The sequence below is a fragment of the Phyllosticta citriasiana genome (genome assembly GCF_038021145.1).
Source record: "Phyllosticta citriasiana strain CBS 120426 chromosome Unknown IWZ02scaffold_4, whole genome shotgun sequence".
In the NCBI taxonomy this organism is placed as follows: domain Eukaryota; kingdom Fungi; phylum Ascomycota; class Dothideomycetes; order Botryosphaeriales; family Phyllostictaceae; genus Phyllosticta; species Phyllosticta citriasiana.
The window spans coordinates 2,106,334-2,124,862 of NW_027117281.1; the positions used below are offsets into that span (position 1 = coordinate 2,106,334).

An 18,529-nucleotide genomic window follows, 5' to 3' on the forward strand; every position below is an offset into this window, starting at 1 on the left:
TGGCTACGCTTCCAATCCTCAAACGCCCGCTCAATCACTCCCAAAGCGCATCATCCAACATACGTAGTCTTCCTCCACCACTCACCCTATCCACAGCTCTTTCACCCTTCACTCCAGACCCACTCACTCCTTACGCCCCAAGTTTTCCCTTGGCCGCCCTCATCTCCAACCACTCTCTCGTGACACCCCTATAATCCGCCTGCCGATACGGGCTGGTCCACTCGCTCCACCAGCCCCCCTTGCGCCTATGCTCGAGCCCCAAATCACTCAACAGCAGATCAAAATAGGGCAGCTGCTCCCAGACGAAATCGGGGAAGCGATCACCGTAGCCAAACGGGTAGCGCAGGCGGCAAAACCGCGTCTGCAGCGCCGTCTCCTTGTACACGCGGGTCGGGTCGGTGGACAGGGCGTCGTTGTCATCGGCGGCGAGAGAGTTGTTGAGGTACGCGTAGGCCCAGAGCCCGGTTACTTCGTTGCGCACTTGGTTTAGGAGGTTGGCGACGTAGCCTTGGAAGACGAGCGAGCGGTCCCCCGTTGCTGTTAGCCCTGGTGGCGCGAGGAAGCGGTAGAGGCGGAAGGGCTGCATGCGCGGCTTTTTGTTCATTAGGTGTGCGTCGGGAGAAGGAGGCGGCGGGAAGATTTCCATCGTTGTAGTCGTGATGCCGGTTTTCATAGTGTCGCCATCGACAGTGATAGTAGCCGTGGTAGTAGCCGTAGCAGTAGGTGGGGCGGCAGCAGCAGCAGCAGCAGCAGCAGCAGCCAGCGGCTTGGGAGCCTCGTTGAGGATGGGGAAGCGCTGCAGGATGTGGCGGTCCGCTTCGGCGTCGAGCTTGCTCCAGAACTTCGTCTGGGCCGCCGTGTACGAGGCGCTGGGGATGCCCAGCTCGGCGTGCAGGTGCGCTGGCCGGATGTCGAGGTTTGGCGCCCACTGCCAGTTTGTTGCCGTAATGAGTCCGCCCGGCGACGTAAGGCGCGTGCCGTCGGCCAGGTTGATCGTGTGCTCCGACAGGTGCGTCACGTCCTCGCGGTAGATTTGGACGGAGCCGTTGCGGATGAAGTCGTGGATTGGCGTGTCGTAGTTGAGGATGGCCAGCGAGGTTCCGAACCACATGACGCTGGAGACCATTAGAATGCCTGCAGGGGAAAAGGGGGTTTGAAGACTTACTTCTCGTCGGGGATTAGCTTCTGCAGCTCCGGGTGTGAGGTCAGACCAGACTGGTTGACCACATCGCTCCCCAGTCTCTCAAAGAACTTCCTCACAAAGAAGCGTCCCAGCCGCGTGCCCTGCAAGAAGCGACGCGCCCAGCTGTCTCCCTGGGCCCAGATGCAGGGGCTGAACCAGGTCAGAATCCGCGTCAGGGGAACCATCTCCGTCCATAGAGAGCCCCCTGGAATCTTGATGTGCGGTGGCGCCATCCACGTGGGTCCATAGCCCGACTTGCGAATCACCCAGTTGACCTGGAAGCCGTTGGACGCAAACATGTAAACCGAGTCGTACGCGCTCTTGCTGCCGCCCAAGATTGTGACCTGGCGGTCGTGCTCGGGCGTCTCCTTGGTGAGCCGCACGCCCTCGGTGGCCAGCGCGGCAGAGTTGAGGATAGGTGCGTTGAAGTCTTCTTCGCCCTTGTAGTGCACTGCTTCCTGCAGTCGAGAGTGAGCAAGAGTCCTGATCTATGCTAACATTCAAGGAACTCACCGGCCGCGAGGTCAAGCCAGTAGCGACTATCAGCTTGTTGCAAAACAGCTCATACTCCCTACCGCCGACGTCCGTCTCGGTTGGGACAATATGAAGCTTCCACCGGCCATCGTCTTGCTTCTCGGCACTGAGGGCCTTGGAGTTAAACCGGATGCGACCTGTGAGGCCGAAATTGTCGGAATATTCGCAGAGGTACTTGTGAACGACCTTTCCTGGAATGTGGCATCTAGGCGCAACGCCAAAGCCGTCATGCATGGGGTAGTCGGGGAGCTCCAGCGTTCCCAGCTGGTTGTTGCTCCGCAGTGTTGGATATATGCGATCCTGCGACCAGACGCCGCCAATGGTGGGGTACTGGACCAGGAGTCAGCCGCTGTCATTTTTACATCATGCTGCTGCCGTCTCTCCCAGAAGCTCACCGTGTCTAGAATGACCAAGTTTGTTTCTGGCGCGCACTGCAGATATGCCTTTGCTGCGCCGAGGCCGCCAAATCCTGCCTTTAGGTCAATTCAACGCTCCAGCCTCTTACAAAGTCAAGAACGAACCAGCTCCAATCACGACCACATCCACCTCGGTCTGTAAAGCCGATTGGGGAAGCATAATTACTCGTCAGATGCGCTACTGAGGAGGTTGAAGCATTGAAAAGACGATAGACGACGAGGTGGAATAGCGCAGGGCCTGGCAATAGCTTAATTTCAGCATTTTCGCCAGTGGTGTTCCATCCTTTTATGCCAGCAAGGCGTTCAATTTTGCCGTAAGGTTGTCCCTGCGGCTGGCGGGCGGCGCCATTGTGCCCGTATTCCCTCTCCGTGCTGCTGCTGCTTCTTCGCACCACCGGCTTCTCAATTGCCGCTATCTCTGGCCAACCTGACGAACGGATGGCGGCGTGGTTCCTGGGAGCCCATATCTCCGCGTGGTGCAGGAGAAAAGCTTAATTTTTGTACTTGGGATGGCCTTGTCATTTGGACGCTGGGGGGTTTAGCCTTGGGAGCGAAGGGATGGTGTTTCTGTACATGACTGGCGTGGTGCAGCATGCGGACCGCGCACTTGATCTTCACCTTGGACTGCAGCCGACCTCTCTTAAACTTTACCCGAGTGCGGGACGTGGGGACTGATAAGAGAACTCATGGGAGCTCCATGGTCACCCTGGCTTTGATTGGCGAGAGAGCGACGGCTGTGGGACGGATATTTCCTGCTTGTTCCTCTGCAGAGACCCGCTTCTGTGGAGGCTGCGGCTACCTGTGTGTTGTTTCTGCTGCGGCCAGTTAGCGTTGATATATGCGCGCACCCCGCGACGGAGAGATTTTGACCTCCAATCCCAAACAAACGAACAACTTATTGCCAAAATGCTTTCCTTCTGCCGCCCAGCCATCCCTCCGCGCACCAAAAACGCAGACAAGAACCTCATCTTCTATGAAAATGGAAAGTCTTCTGTGCACTTCCACGCGCCCGACTCGGGCTACATCATGACGCACACAATCCCGCCGACGACGCCCGAGGACGGGGCCTCCATCATCCAGCCGCCGTTCCACTACCACATTTCGCAAAACGAGTACTTCCGGATACAGTCGGGAACGGGCGTCTTCTTCAAGGGCATCGACCCCAAGCCGTTTGCGAAGCTGTCGGACAGGCCGGGAGAGCCAAAGACGGCGTCGGTGCCGGCCGGCCGCTACCACCGCTTCGAAAACGCGTCGTCGGACGAGAACTTGGTCGTCGACATACAGCTGGACCCCGAGGCGTACGAGAATGAGCAGCGCTTCTTTCGCAACTTTTTTGGCTACTTGGATGACTGCAAGCGCGCGAAGACTAGCCCTAGTCTCTTTCAGCTGATGGTGTTTTTGCACAGCGCCGACACGCCGCTCGCGCTGCCGCTGCCGTTCGAGTGGTTGGGTATCTTGGTTAGCCGCGTCTTTATGATTGTGGTCGCGTATTGGGGCAAGTGGATGCTGGGGTACAAGGATAACTACGTCGAGTACTATGAGGGCAAGTCCAAGTAGAGATGCGGTCGTTTGTGTGTTTGGCGCTGGCGCGAAGGGCGGGATAGAAATTGGTCGAAGCAGTGGAAGTTCAGCGTGCCTTACTGGCTGCGACTTCAATGGGCTCTGGTGTTGGAGCGAACGCGCGAGAATCAGTCTGGTAGCAGAAGTTTGAGGCACGCACGACAGTCCCAACGCGTTGTCAGATGATCGGATGCTCCCTGCCCTTCCCCCACTCGGCAGCTTGAACGTTTCTCGCCAATCGCCACGTCTACAACGTCTCCTCATTCAACTCATCCGACGCCATCGACAGCCGTCACGTCGGAAGCCACCCTTAGCCATCCATCAGCAATGATACCGGCACGCCGCAACTCATCATAAGCGCAGTCTCAACGGCGCCGGGCCATGCAGCGCAGCAGAGCCGCCAGGGAAGCAGCCGGGGACTCCGCACCACTCGATCAGCCAGCAAAAAAACGAGATGCAGTGCAGTGTCGTGTGAGAGCTAGGACCCTGTGACGTGGATTGGCGTTGCGGGGCACGGGGATCGGGCCTTTTGGCCGTTCGTCTGCTTTGGTGGATGGGAGGTTCCTTGCAAGAGGCGACGGACGGGGTTGTCTGCGGTTGCGGGCGTGCGGCCTCTTTTCTCCTCCCACCGGCAGTCATTTGGAGCTTGCATGCTTGATGCTCGACTGGACCTGCCCCGCGGCGCCGGCGTGCGTGCTGCATGGCTGGAGCGTCAAGGTTTTTGCCGTGCCCGGTTGGCGGCTGTCGAGATGGATGCATCCTTGTAGGGAACCTGGAAATTGGTTGTGAGAGGAGGAAGACGTCGGAAGAGGGACGATTCCAATACACGTGTATCGCAAGAGGAGAGGTAGGTTTCTTTTGCTCAAGTCGTCAAGGCAAAGTCTACTCGGCCGTCGTCCAGCCAAAGCGAGTGTGGGTCGTCGGTCGGCAAAGGGGAGTTCATAGCCGCCCGCTATCAACATTCAGACTGATGCAGGTTCCTTCAATTGCAGTAATCGCATTGCCGACGACGGCTCCTGTAGTCCCGACGGAACCCCAAAGCACATGCGCCTGCAAGAAATAATTCGAAGGCCATCTAAACAAAACTTTTAGAGTTGCCCCGACCACGGCTCTACGAGTCCACCAAAACACCATCACCAGCGGGACAAGAAGAAACGGTCGGAGCACTGCACCAAGAGCCGCCGAAAAGATAATATCCACCACAATGGAAAGAGGCGCATTTGCAGAAAAGACGGCCGGCCAAGTGCGCTACCTGTACAAAGCCAACCACCCCTACAAGAGCAGCGGCGCCAACGCGCTGCAAAACCTCACCCTCTGGATCCCCTCTGCATCGCCCGTCGGCAGCGCCGCCAGCACACCAACCGACTACCTGCCACCGCGGCCGGGACCCTGGGTCATATACATCCACGGCGGCGCATGGCGGGATCCGCTGGTCGACGCGGCAACTTTTGAGCCCACGGTCCAGCACCTGCTCGCCCGCCACGCGCCGACGTTTGCGCACCTCGGCGGCATCGCTTCGCTCAACTACACGCTGTCGCCGCATCCAAAGCACCCGACGCATCCCTCGTCGCCTGACGACCCGAGCCGCAACGCCGCGCACCCCGATCACGTCCGCGACGTGCTCACCGGCCTCGCCTTCTTGCAGCGCAGTTTCGGTTTCGGTGCCAATTACGTTCTCGCTGGCCACAGCTGCGGCGCGACGCTCGCTTTCCAGGTCGCCATGGACCATGCCAGGTGGATTGGCGCCGAGGCCGCCGCCGCGCTGGCGGTCGAGAAACCGCGCGCTGTCCTTGGCTTGGATGGCTTGTATGATATGCCCGTCATCATTAAAGACCCCGGCCCAAAGCATGAGGCCCTAACGGGCGTGTACGACTCCTTTACTCGCGGCGCGTTTGGCGATGACGAGGCCGCGTGGCACGCCATCAGCCCTGTATCGGTGGAGAATTGGAAGGCCGAGTGGAAGGAGGGCGAGCGGGCTGTTTTGGCGCAAAGCAAGGAGGATAGCTTGGTGCCGTATGAGCAAACAACTAAGATGAAGGCGATGCTGACGCTCAGTCGGGGGTTGGGACTGCATATACGAGAGATGGAGTGCGGCGGAGACCACAATGAGCTGTGGCAAAAGGGAGATCGGTTGGCGGAGATTGTGGCGGATGTGGTCGAAGAAATTCTTTCGCCTGCGCAACATCTTTGAGTTAAGAATTAGTTTCATTTCTATGCCTTTAAAACAATTTGAATTCTTACCTGCGCGCTCATGCGTGTTCATTTGAAGGTGTGAAATCATGAGAAATACCCCCTTGTCTGCACATGATTAATGGTTACTGCATATCAAAGATCCCCGTGTCAAACTGGAAGCACTCGGTAATCTGCGTCGCCAAGTCGCCATAGTCAAAGTCGAGGGGCAGCTGAATCGATGCCCACGTCTCCTCATCCCACAGATTCGGATCGACGCTGGCAGCCTCAGACGCAGTCCCAGTCGAGTGGTCCGCCGGCACGGAATTGGCGTAGTGAGGTTGACTGCACGAGGAAGGGCCGTCGTGGGTCTCCATGGTGAAGATTTGGCTGACGTATTTCTTCTTGACGCGCCGCTTCTGGTGCGCCAGCTGCTGCCGATGCTTGCCAATGGCTTCGGAAAAGTTGCTGAGGATCTCGTAGTAGTGTTCGGCCTGTGGGCTGAGGCGCGCGAGGAATTGGAGCACCTTGCGCGCCTCGTTGAAGGCGTCTTCGATGTCGAAGTTGGCTTCGCCTTGGGCGAAGATCGAGAAGCCCAGGACAAGACCGGCTGCAAATATCCATGCTCTGCAGAATGTTAGATACCAGGTTGGGGTGCGCCCAGTGGAGAACTTACTTCAGAAGACACATGTTTGCGATCAAGGCCTCCGAGTCGAGAGCTTCTGCGCACATTTGGGCCATGTACACTGCTGAATCTATACAAACTTGGGCCAGGCGCTTGTCGGTGCCTGTCGAGGTTCCTTCAGGGGGAGACTGGCCGGAAAGATGTGACGTCAAGTGAGAGATCAAAAACGGACGAGTGACGAGGATGACGGCAAAATAGTATACACAGGCAACGTGGATGTTGCCAATAATGAGCTCCCGGTCGTTCGGCGTCAGTCCCCGAGAGTCGCTTCGGGTAAACTTTCGAAGTCCGTTTGGCAGACAATTGCTCCATTCCTCGAGCTGCTGTAGGTAGCATTCTGCTGATGTTGGATTGAGTCCACGACCCGAGCCAAGGTCTCGAGCAACCTTGTCAATAGTGCAACAGGCTTCAAATGTAGCATCGAGTGAAACTTTTCCGTGACCCTGAGAAGAATCGATGGAGGTCAGGTCCATTACAGGCAGCGCGCAGGGCCGGCCGAGTATGGCGTTGACAATCAGATCGATGACTCGCAGGCTCTTCCATGTCCTCAACCTTTATCGCCGTTCAGCATTGAGAATGGCCAAGTCTGGATATGAAATCTTACCTATCAGCTTGAATCAGATCCAGCGGCTCGTATTGCTCCTCGACGTGGAGTCCGAGGGCCCATGCCGCCCGGCTTGCTACACCAAGGTACATGAAAGCCGTATTTCTGCGGCAAGCACCAAGCACGTAGAATCCCATGAGCAGGAAAAGCTTGACCATGTAGAGACTGGGGTCTTCAAGCATTCCTTTCAAAGCTACTTTTTGGCCAATTTCAAAATACTTGAACCCATACGCGAGGTCAAGAGAGCTTTGGCCCTTGCATTGTCCGCCAATTGCAATCATGAGATGGACAACAGCTTGTTCATCCTCGCTGCTCTGGCCGGTGAGGATCCGCTCGACCTCTTCTTTGCTGTAGAGGTCTAATATCCCGCTAGTCTGCACCAATTCAGTTGCACCCAAGATGACGGGAGATGGCAAGACTTACGGCAATGTAGAAATAATCAATCAGAATCCTTCTTTGCTCGAGGTCCTCTTCAAAGTTGTCAATCGTATCGTGGCGCATATCTGCTTCCAGCATCGTGTTGCGCCGATTGTTCTCGGTAAACTGAGACGGTCCCATTTGATGCTTCAGTATCTGGCGCAGCAGATGCAAAAAAGAAATGGAAGCAAAGTCCCCAATATACACTGTCGCCATGTTTAGTCGAACAATCTCTGGGAATGAACAGGGAACAATACTTTTTTCGCCCTTTGAGCTCAACAGCATCCGGCTTCGAATCGCCTGCGGCGTCGACTGCGAGGTATGGGTCGTCTGGGACATCCGCCGCTCGCCCGCATGATCCGTCGACGAGTCGGCGTAGTCATCAGTGTTTTGGTTTTCGGTCGAGTGCGTCGACGTGTCGACAAAAGCGACGTCGGCCTCTTGCGAGTCCTCTCGCGGCGTAACCCGCACCGCTGTCGCCGGCGTCGCGTCACTCTGAATCGAGGCCTCAGTCCGCCTGCGCTTCCTCGACTGCTGGTAGACGCAGGCTCCCGGACAGTCGCGCTTGACACAGGAGGCGCACGGCCACTGCGAGTCGCAGCGCTTCTTGGAGCTCTTGCATGGGAGGCATGCCTGCGGCGCGCGCTGCCTGTTCTCCGGTAGGACCTTGGGACGAGGCATTTGGAAAAGAATCGAAAAAGAGATCATTCACGGGTCATTCGCCCCAGGGCATTGAATCGTGGAGCCCGCATGGCTGGTCTTGCATATCCCCAAAAAGGGCTCACGTGGACGGTTGTTTGCTTATCAGAAATGCGGAGTCTGCCTTATCAGTGGTCCTGCTGCACTGCGTAATGTGGATAGACGAGCCGGAAGTGCACGGTGGCCAAGATGCGCATAACCAACCAACATGATTTGCTGTCTTTATACATCCATCGATCGATTTGGCGTGAATTGAGAAACAGTTGCTCCTCGTGGAAGGCAGTACCATTGACAAAGGCAGAAATCCTCCAATATCTATAGAAAAATGCAGATATATAGCAGGCATCTATGTATTTGCTTTCGAGTGTGTGCCACGACCACTGCATCTAATTCGTCGTCATTACAAAAAAGCTCATTCGTCCAAATCCACACTCGCTTTTCCGACCACCTACTTTAAGCCTCCGAGTCCTTGAACCTGCCCAGCTTGAGCAGCTTCTTTGCATTGTCCCGTCCAATCTTCTTCTTGTCAACCTCGTTCAATACGACTCCGTCGTACCAACCGCACGCATCTTCAAAAGACTCGAATGGGTAGTCAATTGAGAACAAGATCCTGTCGGCTCCCACCTCCTGCAGACAGTAGTTGAGCGTTGGGCTGCTAAAGTGGCCCGACGTCGTTATCCAAATGTTTTCGGCAAAGTAGTCCCTGATGGTCTTCTTGCAGCTCAAGCCCAGCGGCTTCTTGACATCCTCAAACCAGTGGTTGATGCGCCACAAGTCGAATGGCAGATGCTCGCCCAAGTGACCAATGACGATTTGGAGCTTTGGGTGGCGGTCCAAGACGCCATTGGTGACCATGCCCAGCAGGTGCAGACTGACGCCCTGCGCAAACGACAGCGGCGGGCCCACCAGCCACTTGCGATCCGCCCAGAGCCTCTCGTACATTGTGCCGGTGGGGTTTCGCGGGTGCAGGTAAAATGGCACGTCGAGCTCTTCGACCGTCGACCAAAAGACGTCCCAATCGGGCCCGTCGTAGAAGATCATGTCGTCTCCATCTGGCCCTGCCCGCTGCGTGTCGTTGACCAGCGCTCCCAGGAATCCGTAGCTCTTGACACAGCGGCGGAGCTCGGCTGCTGCTTGCTGCGGGTCGTGCATCGACAGGGTGCTATGCGTGCAAACGTCAGTCTCCAATTGCTCGCCCTCCAGTGAAGTAAAGACGTACGCAAATGCGCCGAAGCGGTCCGGCCTTGCCTGGACTTGGCACGCAACGTAGTCGTTGATCTCGGTTGCGAGCGCCTGCGCGTCCTTCGGGTCCCAAATGTCTTGAACTCCCGGCGCAGTGTAGCTCAGAATCGTGTATCCAACGCCGTGCTGGTCCATCTTCTGGATCCGGATCTCGGAAATGTCATTCATCTCTCGCGCATGCTTGTCCGGGTTGACGGCAAACAGCGACGCCCACCAGCGCGTCTTTTCCGCAAAGCGCGGCAGCGCAAAGGCCTCTTCGAGCGCAACTTTGCCCAACATTTTCAATTTCTTGGAGAACAAGTTTTCGGTACGAGGTACAAATGGATTTTTGGATTGACAGGTGCAGTGGACGCGCAATTGATTGATGCAAGAGCTGACAGTGGCGCGGATGCTCCAACACTTTAAACCATCCACTTAACCTAACCTTGGAGCTCCCCACAAGTCCGTCTGGCTCCTTGGAAATAGCACCATGTCGACCGGCCGGTTAGGTGGCATCCAATGATGCTCTCGCAATTCACAGCGCAGCAAGCACATCATCCGCGTTGCCGTGCGCGTCCCGCGGAACACGCGTGCCGTGGGTGTGTGTCGGACAGAGACCCCACGGGGCACAGGTACGGGTAGTTACCTGTGTCGAAACGGATCCGGGGGAGGGGCGGGGCGTGCGTCAAGCATTCAAGCTTCAAGGAAGAAGCTCCATCATCAGCGAGGAATCCTGGGAGACTGTCGCTCGTCATGTGCTCGTCGGAGAGAAAGCGAAAATGTTGATGGAGCCAAGTGTGACAACCGCTGGCACAAGTGCATTACCCGCCTCGGCTTGCCGCGGTCTATGCCGCGGCTAATACCCCCCGCGACGCGCACCGCACCGCTCCAGGTTGCTACGCCGCCACCGTGATCCGCCGCCGCCGCCGCCGTCCCAGCGAACCAATGCCGTTTACCACGAGATAAGCTTGTCGACGATGAGTAGCTCGCTGGGTCGAGCATCGAGAGAGAAACGGGGTCGCACAAGGCTAGACTAGGCATATCATTTAAGAATTGACCAAGCATCGTTTGCGTCTCCGCTGGAACTTTGCCAATCTGAACTTCTTGTTTGCATCGCCAATACTCATCAGCACCATGGCAGCCACTTGGACACAGTTGGACGTTGCAGTCGTTGGCGGTGGCATTGGTAAATCAGTCTCTTGTTCAAGTAACCGTCTCAAAGAATGATTCAACTGATGGTATTTCAGGCGGTCTTGCGGCAGCAACTGCGCTGCGGAGAGCAGGCCACAAAGTCACGATCTACGAGCGCGCTCACTACGCTGGCGAAGTCGGCGCCTCTATCAGCTGCGCTGCCAACGGCACGCGGTGGTTGGAGGAGTGGGGCGTCGACGTGCCCGTCGGCAGACCCGTCATCCTGCAAAAACTCATCCTTCACGACTGGAAGACTGGCAAGGTGCAAGACGTCTACGACCTCGGCGACTACAAGGACCGATGGGGATATGTAAGTGCTGATGTTTTTTTTTTTTTTTTTTTTACACCTCTCTCCCTGCCCGTTCTTCTCGCGAACGAGCGGTTCGTGCGTTCACCAGATGACGGGATGGCGGAGTGCTTTCTTTGGTTTTTGGTTATGCTTTCTTCATTCAGAAGCAGAATGCTAATGTTGTGAACAGGTCTACAACATGTTCCACAGGGTCAACATGCATGAAATGCTCATGCGATCAGCTGTCGGTGACGGCGAGGGTCCTCCCGCTGTGCTAAAGGTCGACCACAAGTGTTCGGAAATCGACCACGAAAAGGGCATCGTCTACTTCGAGAACGGCGTTGTCGCAAAACACGACCTCATCATTGGTGCAGACGGCATTGGCGTAAGAACCCCCTGAGACATCCCCGATGAAGTTACCCCTGAGACGCCGACCCCTGAGAAATTATCTCGAGGCCACCCCAGCTAACAGCACCTTAGTCCGCCGTCCGCCGCACGCTCGGAATCGTCCCCGAGCGCAAGCTTTCCGACTCGACATGTCTGCACTGCATCGTCAAGACCGAAGACGTGCACCGGCTGGGTCTGCTGGACCTAACGCCCAACAGCGCCATCGAATTCTGGGGCGGCGACGGCATCGACAAGATCGTCTACTCGCCATGCCGCGAGGGCGAAGTCAACTCGTTCTACTGCTTCTTCCCGACAGCCAAGGGCAAGCACGGCGGCGAGGGCTGGAACTACACGGCCACGGTCGAGGAGCTGCTGTCGCCCTACCCGGACCTCGACCCCCGCCTGCTCGACCTGTTCCGCAACTCCGAGGACATCAAGCCCTGGCGGCTGTGGGTGCACCAGCCCTACCCGCGCTGGCAGTCTGGCCGCACTTGCATCATGGGCGATGCTGCGCACCCCATGATGCCCGACCAGAGCCAGGGCGCTTGCCAGGCCATCGAGGACGCCGCCGCTCTCGGCCTCATCTTTGGCCCCGAGCACGGCTTCACCCAGGACGTCAACGCCGGCCTCAAGATGTACGAGGAGATCCGCAAGCCGCGGGCGACGCGCGTGCAGGATGCGAGCGCGCGGGCGCGCGTCAACATCAGCGAGCGCATCGGCTTCTCGTCGAACAAGAACAGCGTGCGCTACAAGGTTGCCAGCGAGCAGGGAAAGCTGACGATCGAGGAGATGAACGAGTAAGATTGCTGCCACCTCCGTCCATCCGTCCGTCCTGGAAAGAATGAGACTGACAACTGCACCCACTCAGATACGACATGGCGGATCACGTCAGGACGCTCGCTCTCGAAAAGGCCAGGGGGAAGAGCGCCGAGGCCCCCTCGCTCGCTATCGACGCTTCTCAGGAAGTGTCAGTTGCATGATTCTCCTGGCGACGAGAGACCGGCGAGGGCTGACAGCAAGCCAGAAAGTCGAATCTGTAAATCATCGGCAACAGACAAAGATGTTGTCGTTAGGGGTCGAAAATACCCCCTTCTTTTTCTCTCTTACTATTGCTTTATCAAGAGCCCGAGATTGAACGAGGCTGGTGTTTGTTTTTGCTTTTGTACGCCCAACACCAAGGGCCGGATGGGTATCTGAGCGGGCAGGCGGAGTCAATTATTTAAGGCTGTGAAATGCTACGAGCAATCGATTATGTGTCTACGCAACCATTGCCAGCAATCTAAAACGATCTAGAGTTGCTCTTAAACATGAGCCCAGCCGTCCATGCGCAGGACCTGCATCTCGTCTATTGCGCAAAAGTGTCCCGGCTCGTCGCGGCCATTGATCTTCTCCCAGTGCTTGACTCTCGCCCTCACAGCCATCTCTTTCCTGTCTCCGCCAAGCTTCAGTAGTCTCAGGGACCGGTTTTTCCACATGCCCTTCAAGATGTCCCATGACGAAACCCACGGCCCGTTGGTGGGGTTGACGGCTTCGTAGGCCTCCTTGTTGTACGTGACGCGCACGGCAGTATTGACAAATACGCCATGAGCGCCGGAGTAAGGGTTGTCTGCATGAATGAGACAGCACTCGCTCCCTTCGACATGCTCCTTCGCCAGGCCGTCGTCGAAACCACGGAATCTCAAGGGACGGAGCGCCGTATAGAAGGGCGCGGCGTCCATGGCGACTATGCCGTTCCAGCAGCTCGACACGGGCACGACGGGATTGCCGCTCGTCAAGGCGTGGCGCGACGTGGCAGAGCGAAAGTACGGGAAAGATATGGAAATGGGCTCGTGCCCGTCTGCGTCTCGGAGGGCAAACGTGTCATAAAATAGAGGCGCGACTTTGAAATCTAACGCGCACGCAGTGGCGTACTTGCCGCCGTTGGTGGCGAGGAGATTGATGACATCTTCGGCCTACCAATGACTGCACTCAGCATGTTATTTGGCCTTGGTACTACACCATGGGTGTTTACCTTGAATACGACGTCATTGAGAAAAATGACCTTGTCGAATCTCTCGCCCTGCTTCTCCAGGTCTTCCAGGGGTTTCAAAGTCTTGTTCCTCAGCTTGGCCAAGTACGGTATGCGTCGAAGCTCTTTCTCTCCCCTGGGCGTCATGATCCATCCTGGCTCTTCCGAGTTGCCCATGACCGTCTGCGCGCGAGTCGTCTCGTCCAGCTCGATGGTGCGCTTGGCCCCAATCTTCTCCAGGTCATCGCCCAACTCGCGCAGCGCGCCCTTGGTGTTGTCCAGGCTGTGGCTCTCATAGATGCTGACATGGACGTTCTCGGGGCCCAGGGATTCAACGAGGGCGAGGAGGGCCTTGTTCCAATGCCAGCGCAGCAGCTGCTCGTCGTGCAGGTGTATGCTGGAGATGAAGACCTTCTCGCCCCTGGGCGTGACAATGGAAGAGGCCTTGGCGGCTATGTCGGCGGCGTCGAGGTTGGCCCGAATGTATAAGACCTCAAGGACGCTGTAGACGACGAGGAATAGGGGCAGAATGTCGAAGAGCAGGGTGCGCGGCAGACGCGAGAGGCGGGCATATCGGCGGGGCAGGAGCATGACGGCGATGGAATTGGTGCAATTCCATGGTCGTTGGAGAGGAAGAACGGAAGGCGAGTATTCGTCTTGGTGGTGCCGTTGCGCGGCCTTTGGGACACAGCCCAGGTCGAGCCAGGATATGGCGGCTTTTGGTGGTGACGGGCGCCAACTCGGCTTAACGCCGCGGACCGGCCCTGCCCTGCTCGCGTCGCGTCATCGCTGAGATGGCCGATTACTTTCTGCTGGAGACATGGAGTCAGTCTGTTTAGGTTATCATCGCCTTCATGCCATTTAAAAGCCGTCCGAAATCCTGTCCCACCGATCAATCAATCCCCAAGAAACTCTCTCCAGCTCATCCCGCAAAATGTCCAACATCAACGCTTTCCTTGCCGGTTCTACCGGACTAGTCGTACGCCCATGGATGCCATCATCGACCCAGTCTGCCACTAACAGAAAACATCCATCCAGGGCGGCAGCATCCTCAACACCCTCATCCACCATGCCGCATTCGCCCAAGTCTCAGCCTTTTCGCGCCGCAGGCTTCGACAGGAATCGCCCAAGCTCTCGACGCTCCCGGCCGACCCAGCCACGGTGCAAGACACGGCGACATGGCCCACGCTGCTGCCGTCGCCCGCCCCGCAACCCAGCGTCTTCTTCTCAGGCCTGGGCACGACGCGCGCACAAGCCGGCGGCATCGACAAGCAGCGCGCCGTCGACTACGACCTGAACCTGGCGCTGGCCAAAGCCGCCAAAGACGCGGGCATCAAGACGTACGTGCTCGTCTCGACAGCGGGCGCCAACCCCCACAGCATAGCCGCCTTCCCCAAAATGAAGGGCGAGCTGGAGGAGGCCGTCAAGGCGCTCGGCTTCGACCATACAGTGATCCTGCGCCCCGGCCTGATTGTCGGCGGCCGCGAGGACAGCCGGCCCGCTGAGTTTGCCGTCCGCAAGCTTGCCGGCTTGGCCGGATGCTTGTCGAACAGCCTCAAGGACTTTTGGGCCCAGGACGCCGAGGTCATTGCTCGCGCCGCTGTTCACGCCAGCGAGCTGTGCGTCGACGGAAAGCATGACAAGGGTGTTTGGCTCCTGGGCCAGAGCGACATTGTTAGGTTGGGTCGGACGGAGTGGAAGGTCCAGGAGGAGGAGCAGCAGCAAAAGTAAGCTGGTGCCGAGAGAAAGACTTTTCGCCCAATCAAGGGCGCGAGAGAGGCGAGCGCTCCTTCGTGATACCATCTTTGTCGAGATTTTTTTCTAAAAAAAATTCCGGGCTTTTCCGGATGTTTCCCCTCATCATGTACAGTAATCATTTGTCGAATTTTTCACATCAATCCCGCTATTCAGGTTCAAGAATGCAGAACTCTCGCGCAAGGTACTTCGTCACGCCCAAAACCAGCCAGAATCATTTAGAAATGTCAAAGTACAAAATTACAGCCTAACGATTGTACAAGCTTTCAGTCCTACAAACAGCACTCACCCACATGCACACACGCAGCAACTCGAACAACAGCATCCTTGCCCACTCGACTTTCCTCAAGTCCACAATTCCTTTTACACTGAACAGCAAAAGATCAAGGTCCAAGCAACTGCGCAACACAACAAACCTCACCCACCCACCCACTCACTCACCACGAACTAGGTCCAAACGTGGTATTAGCAGCCAACTCCTTCCACGGGGTGCCCTTGCCGTCGACGGTCTTGTCCGACGCCGTGTTGCCCCACCAGTTGAGCTCGGCGCCGGGGAAGATGACGGTGAAGAAGAGGACGATGGCCGACACGGCGACGCCCGAGTCGAGCGCGGCCGAGAGGACGTAGTTGTACTTGGCCCACCAGTGCGCTGCGCAGATGGATGGTCAGTCAGCCAGCTGGCTGGGTTGATGCGAATGCATGTCGAGATGGTGGGGGTTTAGGTAGGTAAGGTGGTAGGATAGAGGAGGGAAGGAGGGAACTCACGAAAGCGGCCTTTGATATACTTGTTAAAGATGTAGCTGACGACGAAGGCCGTGCTATAATTGATCCCCGTAGCGGGCGGCAAGTTGCCCGTGCCGGCGAAGAACAGCGGCCAATGGATACAGCGCAGCAGCTTGTTGCGCGGAAACTTCTTCTTGAGAAAGTACGTGAGGATGGGGAGGCTGGTCCCGATCCAGAAGAAGTGCAGCAGGCCCGAGTAGATTTTGCCCACGCTGTACATGCGCGAGGGCCCGATGGCGCCCCACACGATGCTCGACGTGAAGTTGACGCGCCCCTGCGGGCACGTGTAGCCGTTGGACTGGTCGCTCTCGCAGATGCCCTTGATGTGGCTTAGCATCCAGATGACGACGGCGTTTTGCGTTATCGTCCCCACGATGCAGGCGGTCAGCTGGGCGATGAAGAGGGTTCGCAGTGGGATCTTCATGTACAGGCCGAGCTTCATGTCGCTGAGATAGTTCATGGCTTGCGAAAGGGCTGAGTAGGCGTAGAACTGCGACGGGTTAGTGGACGGAGAAAGGGGCATGTTTGCATGGGGACTTGAGTTGGGGGTTCGCGGTTTCTTGCCTTGAAGATGAGCATCACGATCGGTTTGCCGGGAAGCAGGTACCCGGAGATGATCTCGCCCAGAACCGTCAGCACGTTGGAGTTGAGGTTGGCAATGGCGAAGACGGTGCCGACGGGCACAATGTAGACGACGGCCATGCCAAAGGCGACAAAGATGCCCCACACGGGCATCTCCGTGTCGTAAACTTCCATGGTGATGATGGTGAGGATCAGGACAGTCACTGTCATGATGAGGAACCACCACCAGGGCACCGTGGTGTAGCTGTTGGGTGGGACGTGAGCATTGCAGGTCGACTGGAAGCAGCAACAGCGGCAACAGACTCACTTTTGTCTCATCAATCTTACGTGGACGTCTTTCTTGTCAGACCCTTTGACGGCCTTGACCATGTCTTGGGAGTGGTACAGAAAAGTGTGAACCGGCAGACACGCCATGACAGCAAACGAGACGCCATAGCACAGGGCGAAAGTGGCCGGCAGGAACACCGGGCTGTACGCCTTGTAGTTGTCTTCCAAAAAGTTTGCCTTGGCGTCGATGATTTTGGTCACGTTGTAGCTGGACCCCGTGTTGTCGTAGCTGTCGGATCCGGAAAGGGGCATGTAGCTCGTCCACCACGTGTTCGTGTAGTAGATAATGGGCGCGACAAGGGCATAATGGAAAAGCCAGCCGCTGAAGACGTTGGCCTGCGCCCAAAAGGGGACGACAAGAGGAGAGCCGTTGTATGCAATCTGGCTCCAGTCAAAGGTCACTGGCATATATCCAAGCCCTGTGCTCATCCCAAAGAGATTGTCTAATTCTCGTCAGCTGGGCCCTGGAATCGGTTTGGACAAAACTCACTGACGACCTTGTTATCTGCAAAAACGTCAGTCCCATTCTTCAAACACACAAGAGGTCACTTACTGGGAGCAGCCCAACAGATAAAGGCAAAAGTCGAAAGACCGGTAAAGATGAAGCCCGGGAACCAGTACCAGCAAAAGCTGCCGATGAAGATGTACAAGAAAAACTTGTACCGACTGACTCTCCAGCCGTCGGCCACGGGGTTGGCGCGGCTGTGCAGCGTCTCAAAGAGCGCCGCGTTGGCCAGCGTCTGAGGCCACACCATGTGCGGCGGCTCGATGAGGAACCGGTAGCACATGCCGGCCAAGCCGAGACCGAAGAGCTGCATCGTCAGCCCAAGCAGGAACTGGTAGCCAGTCGGGGCTTGCACGTTGTAGAACGGCTTTGCCTTTTGGGCTTGGATGATGTCGGTGGCCTGCCGGATTGGTCAGTTGTTGGTCTCCTTCTCTTCACTGACTTGCGAATGGTGGAATGACGCACCCACGAGCTCCCGCCGAAGCTGAGATTGGACATGATGGTGATGACAGCATGCTCTTTGACATTGAACTCGTGGTCCGGGTTCAGCACGAAGCTCCAGCCGCCAATGCGCACCGTCTTGACAGGCAGCGTCCTCGCAAGCAGACAACCAAGCGGAAACGCCACCAATTGGGCCACCAGCGACGTGATGGTGACGCTGGGGTAGCGCATGCTGAAGAACTGATTGATGCCCGCGCCAATGAGGGTGAACAAGACGCCCAAAAACCACATGCGGAACGTCGAGACGGGCAGGTGCACGTCGTCCGTGTTGGGCACGTTGGCGCGCACCTCGGGAATGGGCGAGTTGTTCGAGTCAATGGTGTATTCTTCGTCAATGTGCTCAATGGCGGCGGCTGTCGCCTTCTCTGCTTCGGCCCTCGACCGCGTCGACAGCAGCTTGGTGATGCCGACGCGCGGCTCTTTGGTGCCGCCGGTGCCGCCCTCGTCGTCGACGGCCGTCGGCGACTGCTTGGGCTCCACGTCGTCGTCGACCATGGCGCCATTGTTTGTGGAACTCATGATGGGTGGGCGATGTTGCTTCTACCGGGAACCCGTCCTCGATGTGGGGTTAAAGTTGCATGCGCGCGCGAGGAGATCCATCATTGCGCCTGGAGGGGGATTAAGCTCTTATACATGAATGAACCAGGCGACGCCGTTTTCCGGCAGCCGTCGGGCCAAGTGCGAACGAAGCCTATCTGTATTCGGAATTCCGT

General features: G+C 57.1%; 9 protein-coding genes across 9 annotated transcripts; 4 read left to right on the forward strand and 5 right to left on the reverse strand.

Annotated features, from left to right (window-relative positions):
• Positions 1-47: 47 nt before the first annotated feature.
• IWZ02DRAFT_216694 (uncharacterized protein) lies at positions 48-2,563 on the reverse strand. The gene is made up of 5 exons (XM_066762752.1): positions 2,239-2,563; positions 2,113-2,186; positions 1,697-2,047; positions 1,166-1,641; positions 48-1,115 (listed from the first exon to the last, which is right to left on the reverse strand). Exons 1-5 carry the CDS (start codon positions 2,291-2,293, stop codon positions 131-133), a joined length of 1,941 nt encoding a protein of 646 aa, XP_066624824.1. The 5' UTR covers positions 2,294-2,563; the 3' UTR covers positions 48-130.
• Positions 2,564-2,883: 320 nt separating this feature from the next.
• Positions 2,884-3,893, forward strand: IWZ02DRAFT_216699 (uncharacterized protein). The gene has a single exon (XM_066762753.1). It carries the CDS (start codon positions 3,040-3,042, stop codon positions 3,688-3,690), a length of 651 nt encoding a protein of 216 aa, XP_066624825.1. The 5' UTR covers positions 2,884-3,039; the 3' UTR covers positions 3,691-3,893.
• Positions 3,894-4,675: 782 nt separating this feature from the next.
• On the forward strand, positions 4,676-6,017 carry IWZ02DRAFT_216725 (Alpha/Beta hydrolase protein). The gene has a single exon (XM_066762754.1). The coding sequence runs from the start codon at positions 4,898-4,900 to the stop codon at positions 5,882-5,884; it is 987 nt and encodes a 328-aa protein (XP_066624826.1). The 5' UTR covers positions 4,676-4,897; the 3' UTR covers positions 5,885-6,017.
• IWZ02DRAFT_216733 (putative C6 transcription factor) lies at positions 5,985-8,370 on the reverse strand. Its single transcript, XM_066762755.1, has 5 exons — positions 7,826-8,370; positions 7,575-7,774; positions 7,152-7,525; positions 6,539-7,099; positions 5,985-6,489 (listed from the first exon to the last, which is right to left on the reverse strand). The coding sequence occupies exons 1-5, from the start codon at positions 8,274-8,276 to the stop codon at positions 6,009-6,011; spliced, it is 2,067 nt and encodes a 688-aa protein (XP_066624827.1). The 5' UTR covers positions 8,277-8,370; the 3' UTR covers positions 5,985-6,008.
• Positions 8,371-8,498: 128 nt separating this feature from the next.
• IWZ02DRAFT_417024 (amidohydrolase family protein) lies at positions 8,499-10,263 on the reverse strand. Its single transcript, XM_066765791.1, has 2 exons — positions 9,487-10,263; positions 8,499-9,429 (listed from the first exon to the last, which is right to left on the reverse strand). The coding sequence occupies exons 1-2, from the start codon at positions 9,786-9,788 to the stop codon at positions 8,721-8,723; spliced, it is 1,011 nt and encodes a 336-aa protein (XP_066624828.1). The 5' UTR covers positions 9,789-10,263; the 3' UTR covers positions 8,499-8,720.
• Positions 10,264-10,393: 130 nt separating this feature from the next.
• On the forward strand, positions 10,394-12,600 carry IWZ02DRAFT_447470 (uncharacterized protein). Its single transcript, XM_066767285.1, has 5 exons — positions 10,394-10,674; positions 10,736-10,989; positions 11,159-11,353; positions 11,449-12,152; positions 12,224-12,600. The coding sequence occupies exons 1-5, from the start codon at positions 10,623-10,625 to the stop codon at positions 12,333-12,335; spliced, it is 1,317 nt and encodes a 438-aa protein (XP_066624829.1). The 5' UTR covers positions 10,394-10,622; the 3' UTR covers positions 12,336-12,600.
• On the reverse strand, positions 12,429-14,272 carry IWZ02DRAFT_216766 (putative polysaccharide export protein). Its single transcript, XM_066762757.1, has 2 exons — positions 13,367-14,272; positions 12,429-13,307 (listed from the first exon to the last, which is right to left on the reverse strand). Exons 1-2 carry the CDS (start codon positions 13,952-13,954, stop codon positions 12,657-12,659), a joined length of 1,239 nt encoding a protein of 412 aa, XP_066624830.1. The 5' UTR covers positions 13,955-14,272; the 3' UTR covers positions 12,429-12,656.
• Positions 14,124-15,505, forward strand: IWZ02DRAFT_216778 (uncharacterized protein). Its single transcript, XM_066762758.1, has 3 exons — positions 14,124-14,342; positions 14,402-15,302; positions 15,382-15,505. Exons 1-2 carry the CDS (start codon positions 14,298-14,300, stop codon positions 15,092-15,094), a joined length of 738 nt encoding a protein of 245 aa, XP_066624831.1. The 5' UTR covers positions 14,124-14,297; the 3' UTR covers positions 15,095-15,302; positions 15,382-15,505.
• Positions 15,361-18,453, reverse strand: IWZ02DRAFT_216764 (OPT oligopeptide transporter). Its single transcript, XM_066762756.1, has 7 exons — positions 17,781-18,453; positions 17,364-17,715; positions 17,301-17,315; positions 16,791-17,253; positions 16,466-16,727; positions 15,884-16,391; positions 15,361-15,767 (listed from the first exon to the last, which is right to left on the reverse strand). Exons 1-7 carry the CDS (start codon positions 18,333-18,335, stop codon positions 15,556-15,558), a joined length of 2,367 nt encoding a protein of 788 aa, XP_066624832.1. The 5' UTR covers positions 18,336-18,453; the 3' UTR covers positions 15,361-15,555.
• Between the last annotated feature and the right edge of the window lie 76 nt (positions 18,454-18,529).